At 49.0% G+C, this 23,860-nt stretch overlaps 10 protein-coding genes across 10 annotated transcripts; 4 read left to right on the top strand and 6 right to left on the bottom strand.

Annotated features, from left to right (window-relative positions):
- Positions 1 to 499: 499 nt before the first annotated feature.
- N7489_005753 (aromatic ring-hydroxylating oxygenase subunit alpha) lies at positions 500 to 1,793 on the top strand (the record flags this gene model as incomplete). Its single annotated transcript, XM_056711505.1, has 2 exons — positions 500 to 1,326; positions 1,379 to 1,793. 2 exons carry the CDS (start codon positions 500 to 502, stop codon positions 1,791 to 1,793), a joined length of 1,242 nt encoding a protein of 413 aa, XP_056569926.1.
- A 904-nt stretch (positions 1,794 to 2,697) lies between these two features.
- On the top strand, positions 2,698 to 3,750 carry N7489_005754 (putative catechol dioxygenase; the record flags this gene model as incomplete). The annotated part of the gene is made up of 2 exons (XM_056711506.1): positions 2,698 to 2,948; positions 3,051 to 3,750. The coding sequence occupies 2 exons, from the start codon at positions 2,698 to 2,700 to the stop codon at positions 3,748 to 3,750; spliced, it is 951 nt and encodes a 316-aa protein (XP_056569927.1).
- Positions 3,751 to 4,233: 483 nt separating this feature from the next.
- On the bottom strand, positions 4,234 to 4,578 carry N7489_005755 (uncharacterized protein; the record flags this gene model as incomplete). The annotated part of the gene is made up of 1 exon (XM_056711507.1): positions 4,234 to 4,578. The coding sequence occupies one exon, from the start codon at positions 4,576 to 4,578 to the stop codon at positions 4,234 to 4,236; it is 345 nt and encodes a 114-aa protein (XP_056569928.1).
- Positions 4,579 to 5,488: 910 nt separating this feature from the next.
- On the bottom strand, positions 5,489 to 6,344 carry N7489_005756 (uncharacterized protein; the record flags this gene model as incomplete). The annotated part of the gene is made up of 3 exons (XM_056711508.1): positions 5,489 to 5,788; positions 5,855 to 6,053; positions 6,121 to 6,344. The coding sequence occupies 3 exons, from the start codon at positions 6,342 to 6,344 to the stop codon at positions 5,489 to 5,491; spliced, it is 723 nt and encodes a 240-aa protein (XP_056569929.1).
- Positions 6,345 to 7,498: 1,154 nt separating this feature from the next.
- Positions 7,499 to 9,307, bottom strand: N7489_005757 (uncharacterized protein; the record flags this gene model as incomplete). The annotated part of the gene is made up of 2 exons (XM_056711509.1): positions 7,499 to 8,272; positions 9,227 to 9,307. 2 exons carry the CDS (start codon positions 9,305 to 9,307, stop codon positions 7,499 to 7,501), a joined length of 855 nt encoding a protein of 284 aa, XP_056569930.1.
- A 2,323-nt stretch (positions 9,308 to 11,630) lies between these two features.
- N7489_005758 (uncharacterized protein) lies at positions 11,631 to 13,829 on the bottom strand (the record flags this gene model as incomplete). The annotated part of the gene is made up of 3 exons (XM_056711510.1): positions 11,631 to 13,401; positions 13,465 to 13,505; positions 13,572 to 13,829. 3 exons carry the CDS (start codon positions 13,827 to 13,829, stop codon positions 11,631 to 11,633), a joined length of 2,070 nt encoding a protein of 689 aa, XP_056569931.1.
- A 1,664-nt stretch (positions 13,830 to 15,493) lies between these two features.
- N7489_005759 (uncharacterized protein) lies at positions 15,494 to 16,339 on the top strand (the record flags this gene model as incomplete). Its single annotated transcript, XM_056711511.1, has 1 exon — positions 15,494 to 16,339. The coding sequence occupies one exon, from the start codon at positions 15,494 to 15,496 to the stop codon at positions 16,337 to 16,339; it is 846 nt and encodes a 281-aa protein (XP_056569932.1).
- A 1,386-nt stretch (positions 16,340 to 17,725) lies between these two features.
- N7489_005760 (uncharacterized protein) lies at positions 17,726 to 19,381 on the bottom strand (the record flags this gene model as incomplete). The annotated part of the gene is made up of 5 exons (XM_056711512.1): positions 17,726 to 17,857; positions 17,918 to 18,328; positions 18,389 to 18,947; positions 19,013 to 19,129; positions 19,200 to 19,381. The coding sequence occupies 5 exons, from the start codon at positions 19,379 to 19,381 to the stop codon at positions 17,726 to 17,728; spliced, it is 1,401 nt and encodes a 466-aa protein (XP_056569933.1).
- Positions 19,382 to 20,548: 1,167 nt separating this feature from the next.
- N7489_005761 (uncharacterized protein) lies at positions 20,549 to 21,415 on the top strand (the record flags this gene model as incomplete). The annotated part of the gene is made up of 1 exon (XM_056711513.1): positions 20,549 to 21,415. One exon carries the CDS (start codon positions 20,549 to 20,551, stop codon positions 21,413 to 21,415), a length of 867 nt encoding a protein of 288 aa, XP_056569934.1.
- Positions 21,416 to 21,645: 230 nt separating this feature from the next.
- N7489_005762 (Zn(II)2Cys6 transcription factor) lies at positions 21,646 to 23,800 on the bottom strand (the record flags this gene model as incomplete). Its single annotated transcript, XM_056711514.1, has 4 exons — positions 21,646 to 21,773; positions 21,823 to 22,686; positions 22,745 to 23,628; positions 23,697 to 23,800. 4 exons carry the CDS (start codon positions 23,798 to 23,800, stop codon positions 21,646 to 21,648), a joined length of 1,980 nt encoding a protein of 659 aa, XP_056569935.1.
- Between the last annotated feature and the right edge of the window lie 60 nt (positions 23,801 to 23,860).

Here is a 23,860-nt window from a genome sequence, read left to right on the forward strand (position 1 = left end):
TTTGAGAAACCCGAGTCCTCGTGATTCCATCGGCAATAATATAGCTCAACAATAGTTCCCATGCAGCTTATTTATGCGAACTTCAATTGGCCGTAGAACCCGACCGGCGTTCGAAGTATGCATGACCAGCTCTAGCAAACCCGCTATAGCATGGACTACGAGATATCTGCCCGAGTATGCGCCTGAGTAAATGTCGGGTTTGATAACGTTTTGACTCAATAATACATCATGGCGTTAAATCAACCTGTTTTTAGTACACATTGTAGTACTGTGGTGGCGGGTTGGCGGGTTCGATATCTGTTCTTGGAACATCCACCCGCCTCGCGATGGGTTTGCCCTACCAAATTGGATCCAGGCCGTCCATATGATCGGAGTATAGACATGGCTACCAGTTCAATATCAAGTTCTTTCAAGCATATAAAAAGGAATCCTGATTATGACCAGTTGAGCCAACAAAGACTACAAGGCATTCTCCATTGTACCTTCTTATTACTTCTTCATGGCTTCAATGCTCAACTACTTTGGCTTTAATGCCCCTGCCTCCAAAGAAGACACTAAAGCTTCCCCAGTCCGTGCCTTGCCTGCATCATGGTACACTTCACCAGAGATGTATGAGTTGGAGCGTCGAGCCATATTTTCGAAGAGGTGGCTCTTCATCACCCACAGCATGCGGTTGAAGAACACTGGCGACTGGCTCCGCTACGAGCTTGCAGGTTTCGACTTCATCATCACTCGTGACCGACAGGGCGACATCAACGCATTCCACAACGTGTGCAGACACCGTGCGTACCCTGTAGTCGAGAAAGAGGGTTCCGGAAATTCCAAAATCCTCGCTTGCCGATACCATGGCTGGTCTTACGGACTGAATGGCAAACTTGCCAAAGCTACGAACTACCAAGAGCTGAGCGACTTCGACAAAGAGCAGAACGGACTTTTCAGAATCCATCTTAAGGTCGACGTCAATGGCTTTATCTGGGTAAACATGGATGCGAATGAAGTCCCAGAAGTGTCGTGGGAGGAACATTTCCGGGACGTCGACAAGCAAGAACGGTATAAAGCCTACAATTTCGATAACTACGATTTCGACCACGATTATGCCCTCGAGGGTGACTATAACTGGAAGATTCTGGCTGATAATTTCAACGAATGCTACCACTGCCCTACGACACACGCCGATATTCCTGCATTCCTCAACATGGAATCTTTCGACAGCGATCTGAAAGATGGACACATCCAACACCATTGCGAGTCTACGCCAGAGCAAATCGAGAAGGGCCTCTACACAGCAAGTACCTACTACTTCCCTATGTCCGCCATGGTTGTCTCGTAAGTGTTCGCAGTTTCTGCCTTCTTATAGAAGACCCTCTAACATACACAGGCCCCACTTTATCATGGTCCAGAAATTCCTCCCCTCAAGCGCAAAAAGCTCGAAGATGGCCTATGAAATCTACCGAAACCGAAACTCCTCCGATGCCGACTTCAAGCTTATAAGTGACATGTACGCGCGCGTCATGGGTGAAGACAAAGTCCTCTGCAACAACGCTCAGAAGAATCTCGACCGAAATGTTTTTACCAGTGGTGAGCTTCACCCCAAGTATGAGAAGGCGCCACTGTTCTTCCAGAGCACGGTCCGCGACGTCATCACGGAACACTTTGAGCGTGAGAAATCCGAGGGGCGGGAGATCTGGCCGGCGAAACCGAAAATGTCATGCAATGCAGGGGTTAGTGAGAAGGATGAGCAGATTTGTGCTTCTTTGGCCTGTGGAGCTCAGAAAGCGGTTTTGGCTTGGTGATTGTAGTGAGAAGAAGTGTTTCTGTTTCTGTTGCATCGCTTTATGATTAGCTTATGATTTTGGACGCGAACTGGAACTTCTTAAATTGGACTTAGCCTTGTTATTTACCAAGTGGACCATTTCCGCGCTGGCGTCTTCAAGAAGAAGACAGTAATGGGCTCTGAAGGAGTAAGGCCGTAGGAAAAGTATGTAGACATACATACATATACACACCGGTCGATGTCCAGTGATAATGTTCAATACCAAACCAAATATTCATGATAGTCATACTGGGAGTTTAACATATACGAACACCATTGCATCCAAAACCGCATTTCACTCGAAGAGCCGCATAGAGATGCATAACGCTAGAAGACGATTCTATGCTCGCTCAGGGTCGGAAACAAGCAAACCACCACCATGCCCTAAAAGAACAAGTAATATACTTTATGTCATCGTTGAGCTGCTCATCATGGTAAACCTGCTATCAACGTGGTCACGTACAGTATACTCAAGAATATACGGGGAATCCGTCGCCCCGGATGTCTTATTACATAATGGCACGTGATCCGGAAGTTCAGCCAAAGCAAAAGCCGAACCAATCAAAAGGCGGTGAAAACGGATATGCACATCCCGGGGCTTACCCGCGGATAAGAGCTACCCCGGCCACCCCGCGCTGGTATATTAGGGGACGAGCCGCCACTCGGCTGTTGAGGGCTGACCGATGCCAGTATGGGACCATCTGGGATTCACGCGATCACAACATTCGGCAGGTGGCAACGGGATTTCTGCGCGGTTGGCACCGTTGCGATTTCCCCACATCCATCACCAGCCGAACGATATGCCGTTCGCCATGTATATAGACCTGGAAAGGTCGCCCTGAGTTGACCTCTTTAATTTTTAACTATCTTCAAAATCATACACTATGTCTCCCACACGCCAGTTCGACCCCAACTTCACCCCCTCTGTCATCAATGGCATGGGCCCCAACACCCCCGAGCGCGCTCGCGTGGTCTTGGGTTCTCTTATTAAACACATTCACGATTTCGCTCGGGAGGTTGAACTGACCTCTGCCGAGTGGATGCTCGGCGTTGAGTTCATCAACTCTATCGGCCAGATTAGCACTCCTATCCGCAATGAAGGCCACCGTATCTGTGACGTGATCGGCCTCGAGTCGTAAGTTTCGCATATGACTTTATTTTTATTTTTATTTGCGCAAAGAAAAATAGAAATAAAGAAATCCGAGAAAACCAAAACGGAAGCTAACTGATTTCATAGTCTCGTCGATGAGATCGCCAACAAGATCGTCACCGAGGACGGTGTCTCCCCTACCTCCAACGTCATTCTCGGCCCGTTCTGGTCTCCCAACGCCCCCTTCCGCGCTCTCGGCGACAGCATCATCCAGGACCCTAATCCCCATGGCCGTGTCACTTTTATGCACGGTGTCCTTAGGGACATGGAGACCGGCAAGCCGATCGTCGGCGCTGTCCTCGACATCTGGCAAGCCTCAGCCAACGGCCAATACGATTTCCAGGACCCCACCCAGTCCGACAACAACCTCCGCGGCAAGTTCCGATCAAACGAGAAGGGAGAATTCAACTGGTACTGCTACCACCCCACTCCCTACTCCCTGCCCACCGACGGCCCCGCCGGTGTCCTTCTCAAACTCATGGACCGCTCGCCCATGCGTCCCGCTCACATTCACCTCATGATCACCCACCCCGAATACGCCACTGTCATCAACCAGATCTACCCCAGCGACGACCCCCATCTCGCCATCGACTCCGTCTTCGCGGTCAAGGATGATCTCGTCGTCGACTTCAAGCCCAAGACCAACGACCCCAAGGCCACTCTCGACTTGGAATACAATGTCAAGATGGCCCTCAAGAAGCACCACCCCAACCCCAACTCCGCTCCGCCCGTGTCCTCTTTCGAGCGTCACGCCAAGGCGGCCAAGGAGGCCCAAGGAAAGCTTTGAGGTGGATTGCACAAATTGGGACGGCGTTCGACATGACTCATGTACATATAGCATTTACTTGAATTTCCGCGAGATAACCTCACGTTTACACGATTTACATATTCGTCTCTCCCGATTCCCCCACATTAATGCCGCGTAGAAGGCCCGTGCGAGATCGCAGATCTCCCGCTATGCAGGCGATCTCGAAATTCGCATGTATGTACCCGCCTGCCTGCATGATGACCCTGGTCCGGAATCCGGGGTCAGCGTCTCTTGACCAGTAGGGTTTAACGTGGACTAAACATTCTCCCGCCAATCCCTATATGGAGGCTAAGCCATCACCCATCTCACTAGGATCCTACAATTAGCATAGTTTCGAATCTCTTAATAGCCATCCAACCATCTACGCTGCGCAAGTCGATACTACCAGATGTGGAGTGTATAGTGAATGAAAGATTAGTTCATTCTAATCTCAAAGAAAGACCCAACTATACACCTATACACCTAAAACGTCCTCCGCGGATGACCCGATGGATCCGGCCGCCAAGAAATGTCAAACGTATCCTCAGTGGGTTCATGGTACGATGTGGAGGACTGGGGTATCGCGCGACGAAGGCGATCTTCGCTGATGACGTTGGTTTCATCAATGGCCTTCTCGTAATCCCGGGCTGGGCTTGTTGTCAGCAGGTATGGAAAAGATAAAGGCACGGAAGTATGCGCGGAACGGTTCAAGGCAAGCTGCGTACTCATTCTTTCGTCGATGTCGGAGGACGAGGATCCGGGTTGGACGGGATCTTTCATTTCTGAGTTGCCGTTCTGCTCGTTTTGGGGATTGGAGCGGTTGGCCATTTTGATAGGATTTTTGAATTCCAGTTATGGATTTATGGATTGAACAATGTACAATGATGTTGTTGGGAAAATTTGACGGTGTTTGAACGTGTGGCCATAATTTTATGCTGGGGGAATTGTACTTCGTCATCATGACTATTCATGGCATTTTGCGGTTGCATGGACGTTGCCTCTCGGTTGGGATGTCAAATATAGAAATGTACCCGTCGATTGGAATTTTTATGATGGGTCTTGATATTTGGTCTAGGTCAATTTGGTCTAGGTCAGACAGGCACAGTCCGTAGTCGATGTTCGACAGCTTACAACAAAATGAAGTCTGGTATTGTCAAGATGGCCTAGCCTTTGGGAGAAATTTGCCCCAAATGCTATTGGATCTGGATTTGGCCACCTGTAAACAGTAAATAGTGTGTCGAACACCTCTACTGGTTCATGTATGCTCTGGGTATGTCTCTATACGAGGAATAAATGCATCGCAGAACCACTCGCTTCGATTAGACATTCTGCAACTCGACACCAATTACTCTCGTTTGAGCGAGGCCAGCCATATGTCGTGTTAGTTGCCACCAACGCCTCCTGGTCAGTGGGTGCATGGTGATATTCTCGAATCGCAAGAGAGCAGAGGTTAGCTTGCAGGCACAGCCAGTATACCACGACCGCTGCATACAGCCTATATCCCTGGGATATACTGCTCTGGGATTGCCAACTCCTTTCCCTATCCTCAACGCATCTTGGATTTCCCTTTGGATTTCCCTCCAGCCTCCTGACAAAGGAGCACACTTGTCACACCCGTTGCATCTGAGGATCCAATTCGGATCATTGTTAACCTGATATCAAGTCCTTGGGATTTCCAGTAACCAAGATGAAAAGCATGAAGCGACGTCTGGATCTTATGACCTTCCCCAGAAGTGATTCATGAAGGCTGAGGCATGCTGCGAAAGCTCAGCTCCCTTTGTCCAATTCGAACGAGATCGGCATTCGAGAGTGTTTGCTTCTCGAACCCATCCATAACCTGGCTCAACACTGCCGCTGCAAGCTGGCTCCGTTGTACATATGGAAGGGGCCGACCAAAGAGACTGACGATACGAAAAAGGTTGGCCACCAAAGCTCTTGACCAAGTCGACGAGTTAGCAATCACACCGGGCCGCGCGATGCAAACCTCAACACCTTCTTTCTCGGTAGGGAATTTGAGGACCATGAGCTCTGTATTGCACTGGCTTACCAAAAACACGAGATTAGCATAAGATCAAGAACATGGGGTGGGTGTTTAACTCATTACTCGCATAATGTGGTAATCTGGCATGATTACTGGGGTCTTTGTTGGGTCTCGAGGTATTCCCTCCGCACTCAAGTACATAAAGCGAAAGGGACGTGCCGGTCCAGCCTCGCATATGGCCTTGAATCCGAGCTTGGTGTCATCCTGGCATACACGCTTGAGTTCAACCTTGCCGGTACGTAAAGGCATGACAGCGACAGTCCTATAGGTACCAAAAAAGGATTGTAGTCAGTCTTGTAAGCCAATGAGGGTGCTGCCTCAAAACATACCAAATACAAGCGTCGGCCCCAGCGAACTCCGCCTTCACGTCATCAGGATATTCGCTGTAGTCTCGGATGACAACATTCTTCAACTTCGATGTGTCGATTCCTTTGTCGAGCTGTACTGGCTGGAGAGCTAATGAAATGACTTGGGTGATCTCGCGAATTTGCAGGCTTTGTGTCACGATCTCGGTGCCTAGGAGACTGGTTGCACCAGCTATTATGAGTTTCATCGTTACTGCAAGGTCGGATACTGCTGTAGAAGGGGTATTTGTGTGGGGGATGGAAATGTGGTGGTTTCCTTAGAAGGTTGGCAGTTGGGATAAATACGCCCGCTAGCTTAGACAGACATGCAGACAGATAGTTGCTCTCTGTCTCGGTCCTCTCTTCCTCTCTGCCCGTCCGCCTTGCGTTATAGGGGTCTCATGGTCCTTCTCCATTAAGGTTTCTTTCAGTTGCGATCCCTTAACCCTCACATCAACTTTGAGATCGAGCACAATACAGATGGTGATGTGTACCAAATAAAAGATCCCATTATACGCATTAGTTGGGTTTCAGGATGGTCGACTTGTTTGGTTAAGATCATGATTTGTTGCCCTCTTGTTTTTTTTTTTTTCTCTTTTCTTGAAATACTTGCATTAAGTCATGATTGGCTTATAGAGTCCACGGGTGCATTGGTTTTAAGAGACTTACATAGGTTGCCACGTTTTTTTAACTTGGCAAAAGTATCCAATTCACACGCTATAACTATACAATTTTTAAGGGTCATAGATGACCTTGGTTCCCAAACCTATAGTAGATATATAAAAAAGTGTAAAACTCGGAATAATGCCGCCGTAGCCGCCTCTATTTATAGGTCATTTATTGTAAGATAGACGTAGTCTTAGCTGTTGGAATAAAATACGGCATTATTCCACTCGACCAACACAAAAACCACGGTTAGTGTATATAGCCTAATGGAGGCCATATCCCAGTTTGACATTAGCAAATAATGCGGGTATCGGAGGTATAGACAGGACCTATTATAAGCGCCTCCACGATTTCACCCTTGATCCTAACACCCCGCCCCGTACGGAGTATAACTAGAGCATTAGCCTTAGCAAGACTGCCTATAGAATTAACGCCAGTGCTCGTAGCATATAGTCGGCCGTCCGAGCGAGAGCCCGTCACGACAGCACGGTGGTACTCGGTGCGCTTGGGGTCGAGGGGGAAGTGGTGTGTCAAGACGACAGCAACCCGAGGAAGACCAAAAACCTATAAATAATCCGAATCTAGATAAGGATTATATTACTAATAGTAATAAGACCATTAGTTAGATATAAAGCTAGATAGATAATGTAAGGATTTCACTAAAAACTAGGGGTAGATTTCCTAAAGACCTTTTCTACTACTCTCTTTCACTGACTCCAATAGCCACGCGCCCATTCGGCCAATATCGAAGGGCACTGTGGTGCGCTAGCTGGTCCTTTCCCCAACGTTTCTCTACCTTCTCATCGTCCTCCTTACACGCTTGGTCCAAGACCGGAAGAATATCCTCCGAGACAACCTGCGCGACAGCCTGCCAGCTATTCCCAATCATCGAATTCCTGGTGTAAATCACAAACAATACCGTAATAACCGCAAGTATAATAAAATGAGCCACGATGATCGATACACCGGCAACAAACCCACCCCACCGGACTGGAATCAAAGTAGTGGACGAAAACGCGGTCAATGCCGAGGCTGTGGGATCCTCCCGTATCAGGTGCTCGTAGTATGCTGCTTGGGTTCCTCGCGTTATTAGTGCTTGAAGGGCGAGAGCAGGACTGTTGGTATCGTGTAGAACATCTTTGAATAAGTCTGTATGACTCTGGTCTGCTGTACTGGTGTCTGCCGTATTTGCTTTCGAGAGGAGGATGCCCGGGTTTGCAGCTGGAAAGTCCGGCGGCGCAAGAGCTTGCTGTGCTGGCGGGAAGAGGCCGAGGAATGTATTTGTGAAGTGAAAATAAGTATTGAAGGCGTCGTAGTCGTCTTCGATGGCATCAATTCCCATGCCAAAGTCTTTCCACTCGGACTTGGGATTAAGTGCAAGTACGGCGCGATCACTCAGGCTATCAGGCTTTAAGGATGCACCAAGCTGCCGTCGGACTGACTCGGTATCGAAGCTGCTGGTATTGCGGTCCTAAGCTAGACCTGGCTCCCAGTTTTGCCCGGAGCTAGCTATGTCAACGGTGAATGTCTTGGAAATGAGGTTGGTGAAGCATGAGGAGACGCGGAGGGCTGCGGTGTTTGAGCCGTTCATTATTGTTGACCAAGGGCCGTCTTTGTGAATAGGAGGCACTATGTATGGCCTTGAGAGGTTTTGGAGGTTCCGTGCCATCATTCCTTCCCCGTCAAGGATGTCCAGGACAATGAGCATAGATGAGGCCAGGGGGTTATTCCAGGCTATTCCGGTTTGGTTGGCTATCCTGTCTTCGGGGCTTATCCTGACCAAAGGGTCCTCGAGTTCGATGGTGAACTATGCCAGACGAGGGTAGCAAAGACTTGACATGCCGTATGTTGTGTTTTCAGGCGGGAACGGCAGGGCGCAGGTAAACTTGATAGGCCTTTGCCTCTCCATATTTTGCAGCATTGGGTATGATCCATCCCCCAGGGTCATCTATCCAAACAGACGCGGAGGGAATGTCGTATTTAAGCGCAAATCAACGAACGATGGGGGAACGCAGACCACTCGATGGTCCATAACCTCCGCCGGCCCTTTGAAACTTCGTAGACTTGTTCGCTGCACCTCATCTTTGAAGGGGACAAAAGCTCTATAGGTATGCCCTGTATCATAGAAATTAGGTCCCTGCGAGAAAGATTCGGCGAGCTCGCCAAATGTCCAACTTGATGCTGGAGGAACCCTCCACCAAACAGTCTGTATAGATCCAAGGGGACTAAAGGCCCCAATTTGAGTCAGATTATTGCTGTTAATAAAGCTGCCGTCCATGAAGTCCGAGATGAGAATGGTAGAGAGGAACTGGGAAGCGACAGTCACCAAGACCTTAACAATGACAAGTGTCGAGACCAAACGCGAGAGAAATCGCTTCGGCTGTGCTAGTATGCCCTTTGTGAGCAAAAGACTGGTCGGACTGACACTAACGGCCCTAATAATCGAATAAAACGGCGCGTAGAATAATGGCGTCCCAATCTTCTCCAGGATAATACTGCTGACCATCGCAGTAATCACACTAGCCTGGAGAGCCACTATTGCCCTTGTAACTGCTGTGCAAACTATGACTAGCCTTGAGGTCCAATTTGCATGCACTATCCACATCCAAAAAGTATTTGGCACGCCTCCTGATATCGCCGTCGTCAATTCTCTCCATATCAGCCCTAGTAGGATCCATGGGATGAACAGGACACTGGAACCCAGTAACAGGATGAGAACGCCGAGAGTGCCAATCCGCTCCCATGCGTCTCTTCCCTTCTGTTCTGTGGGAGGGGTTGGCCATTCGTTCTAACTCTCTTCGGTGTCGCCGTAAGTCGTACTGTTTAGAGTGACCAGAGGGACATAATCCCTGGCCCTAGTAGATGCCATGGCCTCAAGGGATAAGAACTAAATAAGAATATCGGTTGCCCGAGGATAAGCAGACCGAGAGCTTTTTATTTGGATTCCTCTCCGCCATTAGTCGGCGCGCGGGAATCTGCAGCCAAGAGCGACCAGTCATCGCTGCCAAGGCGAACCGTCCATCCACCAATCAGTATGCCTATGAGTAGGATGAATTCAGCCTTTCGCGCGAGCCGACGAAGAAGGATTTTAGCCTTGTTTGCGATACGAACTAATCACGCGCGGGGACAGAAAGACAAGGCTGGCTCTCGTCCTCGCTGCTTCCCCTTTGCTGTTCAGCCCAAATTCGTTGAAATAATCCACTAAAACAAATAAGAACAAAGTCAAGGAGATGTTCTCGACGAGAGGAAAAGACATCTACCGAGCAAGTCTATTCGTACTAGTGTGATGAGTGGGTAAGCAAAGGGGCATTAGAATTTCACATTAGAATCGCGCGGCACTCACCCTTATCGTGCTCGATGGGGGCCAAAGCACCACCTGCATAAACCAGCATCAACTTGGTACGGAGTACAACATACTCAGCGGGGATCGGCATATCTTGTTGGAACTTGCAAGCAGAATCAGGGTTTGCCGAATAATTTCGAGGGCTAAGGCAGACTCTTCGAACTGTTGCTGGCCAGGACGCTTTCTATAATACGAACCAGTCACTCCAAGATCCTGAATAGAAAAAGAAACGAGGAGATTTGTGTGGGCTACGCTCGTCGTGGCTACGGAGTAGTCAGTTTTTTAGGGCGCATCTCCCAGCCCTAGAGCGCATCAAGCTAGCATTTACTTTGTGTCCACCGGCAGTGTGGCGTCCACTTGTTTGGTCAACTCAAGACATCCCCTCTAGGGCTGCTAAGTTAAGTTAGGTAGAAATAGCTATTGCCTAAATAAGTCTAGTGCTTATCATACATAATTCGGTGCCGCTTTGACATACATAGGGGTTATTAAGTATTTACCCACACCCTACTTTCCCACCAAAACTGACCAACTTTGTTGATTATACAGATAAAAGTCTGTATAGCATGTATTGAGATCAAAAATAGTATCATGAAAGATTACTATGAATATAGAAATTCCAAATTGTATACTGTAGAAAGTAATGATTGTTTTGTCTGATCTATTCATACATGGAAAGAAGCATCTATTTATGCTTCCTTTTCGTATACCCCCACTATGACAGATCAGAAGGACTCGGTGAGAGTAAACGAAAGTGAACAACATGGACTCGGTGACAACAACGCAGAAGTATGCAAAGACATGACTGAATGCAGTCCCAATTGAAATTGATGCAGTGAGATAATGACCTATATGCTATAGACAGCAATGTCATGATCAAACTGCATACTGCAAATGGATCTAGGCTTCTTTTGAAAGGAGCCTGGATGCCAATCCTGCATAACAGAGATCTGCAGGATAACTCCACGAATTAGGGTTAACGTTGTAAAGATGAAAACGTCCAGTATTAATGGAAATTAACTGGGATTTTCAACAAACTTTGGACCCTGTTCTCTCAATAAATTTATATTATGATAATTTTTTAGATAGTTTTTAATAAACATTTATTGTCAGGTTAATAGAATATCTCTTTCCGAAGATCCCATTCCACGCATTAGTTGGATTTCAGGATAGTCGACTTATTTTGGTTAAGCTCATGATTTGTTGCCCGTTATTGTTTTTCTTCTTCCTTAAAATACTTACATTGAGTCATGCTTGGCTTATACCTAGGCAGAGTCCACGACTACATTAGTATTAAGAGACTTACATAGGTTGCCACATTTTATAATTTGGACAAAAGTAGCCAAGTCACATGCTAGATACCAATCTTTTGAGGGTTATAGATGACCTCAGTTCCCCAAAGCCGCAGTAGATACATAAAGAAGTGCAAAAGTCAGAATAATACCGCCTCTATTTATATAGGTCATTTTGTTGTAAGATAGGCGTAGTCTTAGCAAATAATGCGGGTATCGGAGGCATAGACAGGGCCCATCATAAGCGCCTCCACTATTTCACCCTTGATCCCAACACCCCGCCCCGCACGGAGGATAACTAGAGCATTGGCCTTGGCAAGACTGCCTACAGAATTAACGCCAGTGCTCGTAGCATATAGTCGGCCGTCCGAGCGAGAGCCCGTCACGACAGCACGGTGGTACTCGGTGCGCTTGGGGTCGAGGGGGAAGTGGTGTGTCAAGACGACAGCAACCCGAGGAAGACCAAGTTGTGGCGTAATCCCCGGCTTGGTAGCGATAGCCTGGGAAGACTCGCCTAGGCCGGCAAACTTCTGGAGGGAAGGTAGGACGAAAAGGTTGAGGGTAGCTAGCGTCGAGGCTGGGTCTCCCGGGAGCGAAAACATCAGCTTTGAGGCGTGTTTCTGTCGGATCTTTTCGGTAGCTGCATCGGCTGTGGTGGCCTTGAAGGGTACAGTCGCGAAGGTGGTGGTTATGCCGGGTTTCATAGAGACGCGGTCAAAGTGAATGGTGCCACCGAGCGTACTCTCAATGATAGGAGTGAAGTCTAGCTTACCCAAGGACATGCTGCCAGTGATTACGAGCACATCCACGCCGGAGAATGCACGGTCTACACCGTACAGGGAGTCACGAAGGGTGTGTTCGACCTCGCCTACTGCAGTCTCACGGGCCAGGCCAAGGTCCACGGTCTCAAAGCCCCAGGAATCTAGGCAAGATAGGAGGGATGGACGGTTAGAGTCGCGGATCTGGCCTCTAACGAGGGTAGACGGGTTCGAATGCTCCACAAGATCACCACCGATACTGAGAACGCCCACCCGGCACTTCTTGAATACTTTGACAGTTCGCGTACCTGTGGCAGCCAGCAGACCTATTTCGCCACCGACTGGGGAGATAAGGTCGCCCCGAGCAAGGACCTTTGAGTTGAGGGCAACGTCGCTGCCGGGCTCGCGGATATTTTCACCTAGGACGATATCATCGGCCAGGATTTCGACAATTTCTCCGTCTTGGCCATCTAGGGTTGAGGACGCTGTGTCATCGAACATAACCACGGCGTTGGCATTGGGAGGGAGGGACGCGCCGGCGGTAATTCTAGCAATGGTTCCTGGATGTAGGGGCTCGAAGGCCCCGCTTCTGTTGGGGAGGGTGATCGTAGCTCTATGAAAAATGGCATTGGTGGTTTTGCCTTCTTCGGCAATGATGGCGTAGCCATCAACAAGACTGGTGGGGTACGCCGGTACCATCTCGCTGGCATAGACATCTTCGGCAATGACGGAGCCGATGATGGAAGTGGTGACAGGGGTTTCGACCACAATGGGTGCAGGAGTTTGCTCGCGGATCACGCGTAATGCTTCCTCTACCGAAAGCATAGGGTTGGCACAAGGGCGGTATCGCTGATTGAGGCCCATGGCGGGTCTGTTGGATTTGGATCGGGGACGGTCTTGTGGAGACGTGTGTGCTTTGGGCATGGGATGGCCATGGGGATGGTGGTGATCGTGATAGGGTTGAAGTCGAGGTTGTGGTAGACGAGGGTTCTGCGGGATGACACGAGGGAGGAGGTTCATAACAGCTTCAAGGTTCTCCATGGCGCCTTTGGGTGACCCTGGTAAACTGACAATCAAAGTTTTGTCGCAAACACCAACAGGTCTCTCCAACTTTGCGACTGGAAGTGAATGAGCTGGGATGTATATAATCGAAGGGGAGGACTGATTCTCACATGGAGTAAATTTCAGAGAGTCGGCGATCATGTCCTGCCTAGACAAGTCATCACGTAGTTAGAATAAGTCCAAGTCCACAGATGCAATCATGTGCACTCACACTACACCCGGAGCATGTCGGTGAATCAAGGAAGTGACGGCCTAATATGATATTCTTAGCACACGAGAGAGCCGGTTGGCCAGCAAAGATCCCAACGGCCCACTCACCTCGAGAGTATTGTCTTTGGCTGCTGAACCTGTCGCAACACTAAGCAGAACTAGATGGTGCCAATTGGGGCCACTAGTCCAGTCGCAAACTGCTTGCTGGATCTGGAGATAGTTGTTCGGAACTATGCGAATTGCGGAGAGTTCCCACTTTTCCTCCTTAGCCAGGACAGGCGCAAGAGCTCTAGCCGCACGGTCCAAACTAGAATCCTCTGAGGCTTCGTCGGAGATGATCAGGATAGCAGCCCTTTTTATTTCCATTGTGTTGAAAGATGGTTTTAGCTATGCGGGTACGTGAGGCCTTTTAAGCCCCAAAAACTGGGGTATAGCAAAATAGTGAATTTGCCATGCTATCTTGATACATATGTAGTGGCTATTCCATGGTAAATAAGTTCTACCTAGGTAGTATCTCTGGTATGCTAAGTTGCGGCTGGATCGAATCGAATGAACCAATGCGGTCCGTAAGCGAGAATATATGGCCATTAAGCGAGCTATGCGATCGATGATACGCAGTCAATACGGTAATGTATAGCCAAATATCACAAATACCAGGTTACGTTACAGTCTTCTTACGGATAACTATGTTTGTTTTCAGACTCAGTGCTCGCTTAATGGCCACGGGCTCGCTTAATGGCCACATGTGTAGGTTAATTGCAGGCCGGTCTCTAGGGTCAGAACCGGTTAAATTTTCTTACTTACTCTCGTTTACTACAAAGGCTCGTTGGGTGAGGCCTTCACGAAGTATCTATTGAACGAGAGAATGTACTATAGTGAACCAATACTACAACTATATAGGAAGATAGAAAAATAAAGCGAGTGTGATTTGTAAAGAGTGTGACGAGCCAGATCTACAAGCCAAAGCATGAAGCCAAAGCATGAGAGCGCTTCAATTCAAGATACTAAAGACGGGGAAAGAAGGAAAGAAAGAAAGCAAGATCTGGCGAGCTCACTGAGAGCTTAATCAAACCGAGATCATGCAAACGGTGCAACAAATAAAGCAAGAGCAAACAAAGGAAAGAGAACTAATCATAACAGATCTAGCATGTGACAGCATGTGATAGCAGATCAGATCTAGATCATGACAAAGAGCGGGATATACTTAGCTATTTAACCTATTGTAGGCTTAGTTATAAAGTAGTGCTAATAGCTAGCAAGTAATACCTAAGGCTATGTTAAGACCCTATTGAGAAGGGGTCTTGGGTGTATGATCAGAGTGACAGAGGTCTACAATACTACTGCGAATGCTTCTGCAACCAGTACTGTATGTATTGAGACTGAACTCTGATCCTTCAGTATTGGATCCGAGTTCTTACTAGTATACTATGTATTGTACACACTAATTATTTGGAACTCAGTCCCTACTTCCTATATACAGTTGAAGGCCAAGCATCATGCTCCAGCCTTGTTTCCTATATACACCTAAGTAGCGCCATGTGTGAGATACAAAGGCTCTACTCAATGTATCTTGTGTACGGGCACCTACATGCGTATGGTCTGCTGTTGGAGGATCCCTATACATCGGATGTCTCTTTATGTCATGGAGACCGAGCCTTTGCTAGTTTGCCATTTCTTTGTTAGATCGGGCTTTATAAACAGCCTTCTTTTCATAGATTGAATATCAGTTTCTTCTTCCTGATTTTCCCCGCTGCTAGTATCTGCATCTGCATCGTAGCCTCAACATCTGCTTAGGTGAATATATCTGGGGAGAAGTCTCTGGCTGCATGCTATATTAGATCCCGGCGCTTTATACTCTAAGCCGATAGGCGGGTTTCAGTTGTACAGCTGGGCAAACGCAAGATGGAGTAGTCTACCGCAATGCGCTCATAATGAGATAAGCCACCTATCCACTACATATGTAGGTATAGGCGTAACTATTCCTGGCCATATACATCTTCTATCGTATGTGCCTTCAGAAAGAAAATAAAATGACTGAAAGTCGTTCTAACCCCGAACATCATGTTGGGTGTAGCTTCCTCAGGGATATCCCTCTATCGACTAAGAGGTATCGATATCAAGGGAAGGAGCACTTCCTTCGAACTAGAGACCTTGAATTTGATCGTTTCCAGCGTTCGAAACATGACACATCACAGTATATCCTTTTTGATATCGATGCTGATACCCTCAAAAGAGATTTCCTCGATCCTGATATCGAAGATAATTCCTTTACTTTCGACTCTTTCAATACAGAGGAAAATCTTCTCATAATCAAGATGCAAACCCAAGAACATGCGCAAGCGATCGAGGAGTTTGGGTACACAATCATGCGCCAGCTAGACGATATGGGACTTCGAGACGTCATACAGAAGTTCACAAAAGTGGAAGCATATAGCCAAGGCAAAGTCCCTGACCATGCCTGGGGTCCAAGGAGGCTGGACTCCGATCGTCGCCGTAGGCCGACCATCGTCCTAGAAGTTGGGGTCTCGGAATCGCAACCCAGACTTGAGGCCGACGCTACCTTTTGGTTGGATCCAGCGCGAGGCAACGCGAACATCGCCTTGACCCTCAAGTTGAATCGAAAAAGGGCCCAGATAACGCTGGATAGGTATGAATGGGACACAGCCAACGGGGAAATAAACAGGGTGCAACGCATCCAGATGACCAAGGGTGGGAAAACGAAAAGGAAAATCACCGTTTCGAACGCCCCGTTGATTATCCCATTCGAGCAATTCCTAGAACGACCTACATCTTCCCCCGTTGAGAAGGATATTATAATCAAGGAGAGTGAGCTTCGGACAATCGCACGCAGTATCTGGGATGTCCAACGCAAGTAAAGTGAATATTGCTTGACGTCCTCTTCCGCACTTCTACCTCGTTCTCTATTTCATGGTTGGCTTGATGCAGCACGGGATTCCATCAACAACATCCAAAGGCTGAACGATTCTTCGACCGCCGATCCGCGATGGAAGTTTCCCGAAATTGCCCTCTCGCGTAGACAGTCCCGTTTGTTCTTTCCCCAAGACGAATTCGTCCATGGATGTCTTCAAGCCTGGAGGCCTATCTTTCTTGACCTCGGTGCTGGTCTCGGTGCTGGCCTACGTATCGATCACATTTTCTAGAGTATCCTATATTCTACGAGTAGTATCTCCATTGGGTTATAAGCCTCTGTCTCTAAAGTCCCAGCACCTAAATGTCCTGACCGAGCAAGCCGAGATGCACCCTGATCCACAACGACTCGGCTTGGGTCGAATCGATCGAACCAATGTGGTCCGTAAGCGAGAATATGTGGCCATGAAGCGAAGTATGAGATCAAAGATACACAGGCAATACGGTAATTTATAGCTGTATATCGGAAATACCAGGTTATTTACAGCCTTCTTACGGATAACTATGTTCGTTTTCAGATTCAGAACTTGCTTATGGCCACAGGCTCGCTTAATGGCCACATGTGTAGGTTGTTTACAGGCCTGTCTCTGGGGTTAGAACTGGTTAAATTTTCTTACTTATTTCTTGTTTACTGCAAAGGCTCGTTGGGTGAGGCCTTCACAAAGTATCCACCAAACGACCCTCAGCTTTACCGTGACCTTCGTCCACGAGACACCAGTCAGATTGCCAAAGGGTGAAGTTGTTGTTGTCATAGCTAGATGGTAACGCTGGCATGATTATCATACTTCCAACCTTGGAAAACTGTTATTCAATGGCGCTATATATTCGGTGCAATTCCACCCCGAAGCGATCATCCAGCCATACTGGCACAATTAACGAGATAAATCTGGTCGTCAGGTTAACGTGGGCGAGGCCCAGAGTGAGGCAATAGCTTGTGCCAACTTAAGAAATACATGGCTCAGGTAGTGGGTGGTCAGGTTGATTCCAAAATACATTACTACCAGATGTGTCTTACACCGGCCGAACATCAAGCCTTGGAAACATTTGTCTCTTCTACGGAGGTTCCTAGACCGTCACCAGTAAACTTCCTTTAATATCTGAATTACTAGCGGGTATTTCATGCTCAATAATATGCAAAATGACGGCCAACACAATGGATTGATTTTCAGTTAGAATGTCATAGCTATATTCTGAGAGACCTACAGACTCATGTGCAACATTGGATATATTTCAGGATCCGCCTCTAGCAATGTTCACTGTGGTTATACGAATGACCCGTGTACTCATAATCCAGGAGACTAGATCTCCTTTCAACATCCAACAATGGAGTATCATCACAGGTTGCGCTGGCGGCGACGGAACCAAACATGCAAGAACAAAAAGTCAATAACGCCCACCGCTAGCATCGCGGAAATGACAGAGAATCCCATGATATACTTAGGGCCATCCTTTTCTGGGAACAGGTACTGTACGTTACCAGTTAGCTGTGTTGCCTAATAGGGATAATGTTTTGCTAAGATACGTACCGATCCGTAGATCTGTGCCAGATTACCCAGTGCATTCACCATAGCCAAAGCAACACCTCGGGCTTGGGGGTGCATCCCACCGAAGGCAGAGGAGGCGTAGGCCAGTGTACCTCCATTGGTGGCCCAAAGGCCGGATGCCATGAGAACCAGGAGAACGTATCGAGCTGTGAAATTGTACACAACACAGACAATAATCGAACATACCAGGGAAAATGTCAGCCAGCTAGCAATAATGACGCCACGCCAGTTGGGAACTTTGTCACTGAAGTAGGATGTGACACCGGTGGCGATAAACGCCACGCCATAGATTGGTACAGTCAATAAATTGATCTTCTTGGTGGATGCGTCTCCGAAAAGTCCTTGCACGAGGGTAGGGTAGAAGTACGTCAGGGTACTTGAACCGACGATGACCTATACAGGATGGCCTGATTAGTGATGTTCAAGACAAGGGCGAAAAAGGGCAGTTCGAACCATATATCCAATCACGAACGTCCAGGTGCGAAGGTCTCGGCAAGCGACTTTACAAGCACCCCAATTGCTTAGCTTCTCGGTATCCTCGGTGGTAGCAGTAACATTCTGAGTAGCCAGGCGCGCCACAGCGATCTGTCTCTCGCGATCAGAGAGACGTCGCGATGTACCTGGGAAATCAGGAAGAATGAAGAGGGAAATGATAGCAAAACCGACCGTGGCCGCGCCTTCAATAATGAACAGCCACCGCCAACCACGGATACCATGAACGCCCTCAAGGCCATCAACAATACCGGCAGCGATCAGGCCACCAAAGGCGCCTGACAGGACGGCCGCAGATATGAACACACCGAATCTCTTGGACTGTTCAGTTTGTTTGTACCATGATGACAGGAGAAGTATCACACCGGGTGCAAAGCCGGCCTCCACACATCCAAGAATGACTCGAAGAACGACCAGGTGGGTGAAATCGTTGATAGCAGCCATCACACAAGTCAATGCACCCCATAGAATCATGATTGACGGGAGAAAAATAGAGGGTCGGGATCGGCCCAGGGCAAGACTGCAGGGAGAGGGCGGTTAGCGGTTATGATCTGATGCAGAATACCAAGGATAACATTGTCGTACTTGCTAGGCACCTCGAAAACCACGTATCCGACGAAGAAGACAACCAGGGCAATCGAATATTCATTGGATGACAAGCTGAGATCTACTTCCATACCAGAGATCTTCGCATTGCCGATGCTGTATACAAAACGGCCGTTAGCACCCTGACAGAGCATAAGACCTCTAGCTCTAACGTGTTGTCACTCACTTGGTCCTGTCCAGATAGGACAAGAGGTACATGACCCAGATAGTCGGCAGGAGGGTGAGGTCAATCTTCCTCACCAACGCCTTCTCCTCTTCTGGGCTGTACGAGACAGACTCGGCGATATTCACATTCTCAATCTCATGAGAGGAGACATCTTTCAGTTGGCTCTCGAAGTCGCGGTCCATGATGGCTTGTTGGGAAGAGCCGAAGTTTGGAGGAGTAAAGAATAAAATGCCAGGTTGGACATGGATCTCCTTATGGAATGTATATGTTCTACCCCCAACCCCGGATATACAAAGCTAGGGCTTTGGACCTGGGGGAATCCCAACATTCGCTCATCCGTCATGCTCATTTTTCCCATATCCACCCCCACAACTTTCCAAGCTCCGAATTCCCGCTCTCCACAGCCGGGGAACTCTATCCGATTGGCGTGTGTGGTGATCGTATCGAGGTCAGCGTGGAGCTTCTCATCCAGCACCAATCATGCCACCGGGAGGGTCTAATATTTTCCAACTCCGCAGAAGGGAATTTACCCCATGGGGAGTCAATACATACCGCAATGATCAGCATGTATTCCAGCACACACATTGAATAAGCAGACAAGTGTAGCCCTCGCCAAACCCGGTGGGATTAACTACATACATATGTAGCTAATGTCAGAATCAGGAAAAAAGGTCTTGGGCACTATGGATGTAGGAAATATGCCCGTAGGGAACAAAGGAGGGAGAGAGAGTTTATGTTGGATTGGGAAAGAGCCGCCCGAGAGGCCCGTTCTGAGTTCTGCCTGAGGCACAAGCTGCAAAGGAAAGAGCCGACAGACAGATCAGCTTGCATTAGTTCAACACCTTAGGTAGGCACTGTCTCCATAATATTCTGCTTCCTGGTTTTTCCTTCGCGTTATATTTGATTTCTGACCATTCCCAAGGCCCAACAAGCTTCGTATGAAGCTCAACTGTCTGGGGCTCAGCTCCACGTGGGTTTAGGGCCCCCCGCGCCTCGATGCGAGGGTCGATCTCGATCGGTCTAGGCATCGCATGGGGGTTGGACAGGGGCCTCGCTTCGAAGCCCTGGAGGACATGATCGCTTAATTTATTCTCGCGGACAATGACCGTGCGTCGGCCCGGGGTAGCAGTCCTCCACAATGCGTGGGGATCTTTGAACTGCCGCTTCAATCGATACACCTACGCGACTTCAATATACCGAGCTCTTCGGTATGTGTTTAGGCGATACCGGGGTCGCTTGGCTGAGCAGAAGGCCATGACAGACTTAAAAAGGTGCTGTCCCATTCCAATGGCTTATCAATTCTTCCACTTGTCCCTAAATTCTTACGGAAAACAAATACATCCTCAATAATGCCTCCAAGTATCCAAGACACCACCACAGGCGCTCCCGTCGCCGAAGTCGCAGCCCCAGCCCCCGCCTTCCTTGACACACAGCCAGGTCCAGACCATGACTGGAGAATCACCCTGAAGGACAAGGTCATTGCCATCACCGGCGCCAACCGAGGTATTGGTCTGGCCATTGCAGAGGTCTGCCTGGCCAACGAGGCAGCAGCCATCTTCAGTCTCGACGTGTTCGAACCCGGCGAGGAATTCGTCGCCCTGCAAAATGCCAACCCTAAGCGCTTATCTTACGTCCACTGCGACGTCACCTCCGAAGAGAGCGTCAACACCGCAATCGATGCTGTCATCTCCGCACGAGGCGCCATCCACGGCTTCATCGCAAACGCCGGAATGACGAAGCACCAGCCCGCGCTCGATTTCAGCCGCGCCCAGTTGGACCAACTGTTCAATCTCAACGTGTTTGGTGCCTACTTCTGCGCCACGACTGTGGCCCGCCGCTTCATTGAGCTGGGAATCAAGGGATCCATTGTCTTCACTGCTTCCATGACATCTTATCGTCCCAACCGTGCGGCTCCCTCAGCTCCTTACGGAGCTACCAAGGGTGCTGTGCGGAATATGACGCATACGCTCGCGATGGAGTGGGCCAAACATGGCATTCGTGTCAACTCGATCTCACCGGGCTTTATTAAAACTGCTATGACCTACTTTGTGAATCAGGCGCCGGACTGGAACCTCAAGATGCAATACTATGGCGGCATGCCCAGATTGGCTGACCCCAAGGAGCTTGGCGGCGCCTACGTTTATCTGCTCTCTGACGGTGCATCTTACACTACTGGAATCGATATTCCGGTTGCTGGTATTGTCGGAGCGTGGTGAGGGAGGAGGTCTATAATAACAATGAAAGACATGATCTACGGATAACGAGCCGACGTGGGGTTTAATTGAGAATGAACGATAGTCCTTTTTATATTTAGTCTCGGTCCATGAAAGGTCCGAGTTGGAATCAGCTCAATTAATATCCTTATAGAATACATAGCTCCCTTTGGAACTAATTTAGTCCGGAGAACCTTGCCTTGTCTCTGGTTCGCCAACTTTTGTGTTACAATTTACACCTGCCAGGCCGTTTGGAGTTTAGCAACAAGTCCTTTACCGGGGAATTTGCTGATCCTCAGCATTCTCTCTAAGATCCGGAGCAACTCGCGCTGCATTTCAGACGACCGAACGAACTGGCCAACTTCGGTCTTGTCAGTAGGGACGGAAACAAAATCAGGAGAGACATTTACCTCCAAACAAAGCCTGTACGTTAACAAAGGCTATTGCAGGCTCATGTTCTTGGCAAGCATTAGCGATGCCGCAAACCACCTTGACACTTTCACTGAGCTGTTTCTCCCGGAGGCAGTAGGCATTCAGGCCCCCCATTGAGGGTTGGTTCAGCAGCACAGTAGCTCTTGCAAAATGGTACATCTGCATAGCCCCTGCATGGTTAGGCGGGTGAATCCATATAGACGGGAACACAGTATTTGAGCCAGAATCCGTGGCGACAGTGACCGGCTGGTAAGAAGCAGGGAGGACATTATGCCAGTCGTCGAGTGCGCGGAGAAGTCGGTCACCCTGGTGCGTTCTGTGTCTTGGGTCCTTATTCGCCGACATCCCATCCGATGCGGCATATTCCACACACTTGCCACAGATGTAGACTATCCTTGTTGCGAGCTCATCCGAGTCGAGCTCCTCGAGCTTTTTTCTAGCACGCCAGAAAGTGAGGGTTGGCCGTCCTGTCTGGAAAGCCGCCCAAATATCCTGTCGGAGCCATGCCCACCATACGGCTCGTCTCAAGCCGTCAACGGACTCGCCATCATTGTCCTGAGACCGCTGTATCCAGAAGGAGCCCCGCAAGTGTTGTTCCCAGTCGCCACTGGTCGAGGCGTTGTCGGCATCAAACATCTCATACATGCTGATCATGGTGGCTGTTGCCAAAATCTCACGGGATTCCGCATAGGGTGGGTAGAGTAAGGTCTGCGAGAGATATTGAAGCGTTTCGTAGTAATACTGTGTAGCTATGTGTACTGGAGCAGGATCTGACTCTGACGGCAGGTGGGTGACTGCGGCTAGCGAGGCTGGAGTATTCGCATTTTGAGTCGCATGCTCGCCTGATGCACGTTCACCCGACCCAGGCATGAGGCCCAGAGACATATGCTTAGCCCCGACTGCCAGGAGGGACCTCAAAAAGCCCCGTGTTTCGTAGTGCAAGATGCGGCACGACATTAGTGAAATGCCGAGCGGGATCGAACAAGTCCAGAATCGGCCCAACAATATCGATGAAGTATCGAAAGAACTTGAGGTCGAGTGTCGACAACTCTATCCTACTCGTCGTATTCCAAGGCTGGGGTAATTGGTGGTAGTCTAATAAAGGGGATTCGATTCCGCCATCTCGACGTTCCAGGCCGAGTCGTTGTGGATCAGGGTGCCTTTCGGCTTGCTCGGGCTGAGTCTCGGGACATTCAGGTGCTGGGGACTGTCTACGCGAGAGGGCAATTTCGGGAAACTTCCATCGCGGATCGCCGGCCGAAGAATCGTTAAGCCTTTGGATGTTGTTTATGGCATCCCGTGCTACCAGATCGAACCATTCACCGGGGGATATGTTGAGCAGGGGTATCTGGCTAAGTGAAAGTGGAGAACCCAAGAAGCTCGAGTCAATGCTGGATAATCTTTGATCATTATCCAAGCAGTCATTCAGTGGCGTCTCACTCGAGCCGTTATTCTGGAGCGGGGCGAAAGCTTCAGCAGGGGCTGGGCAGGTATCTTGAAAGTAGGGTGCTGGGCCAGAGCTCGGCTGTTGCCCCTGGGAACTATGCAGGTCCCCCTGGACGACACCTGCAATATTGGTATCGCTTCTCCCAGAACGTGAGTCTTCGTTCCTCTCCTCCCTTAGATCTGACTGAGCCCTTAGAGACTCAAACTCGGCCCTGGGTCCAGTCGCATGTCCCTGGTCACCAACCTGGGCGTACCGACAGGCACGATTTGACTTGGAGCACCGTACGCAAGTGGGCTTACCGTCGTCGCACTTCACGCGTCTCTCTCTGCATGTGAGGCTGATGTACGTGTGAGCGAGGTTGGATATTCGCTTAGGGGGACATTGCGAACTGCAGTATCCACTCACCATCCGGTTTTGGTTCTCAATCCGCGAGCCCGAGATAGCCTAACACGACGACGCCGGGTTCCCGTGGCATGGCCTTCTGATCCTTTTGCGTTAGTGACATCCATCGAGGATACCTTCGTGGGTTTCGTCTCGATGCTGCCAAGGTCGTTAAAACATATCTCCCC

This window comes from Penicillium chrysogenum (assembly GCF_028827035.1).
Source record: "Penicillium chrysogenum strain IBT 35668 chromosome Unknown utg000002l_segment0_segment0, whole genome shotgun sequence".
NCBI lineage: Eukaryota > Fungi > Ascomycota > Eurotiomycetes > Eurotiales > Aspergillaceae > Penicillium > Penicillium chrysogenum.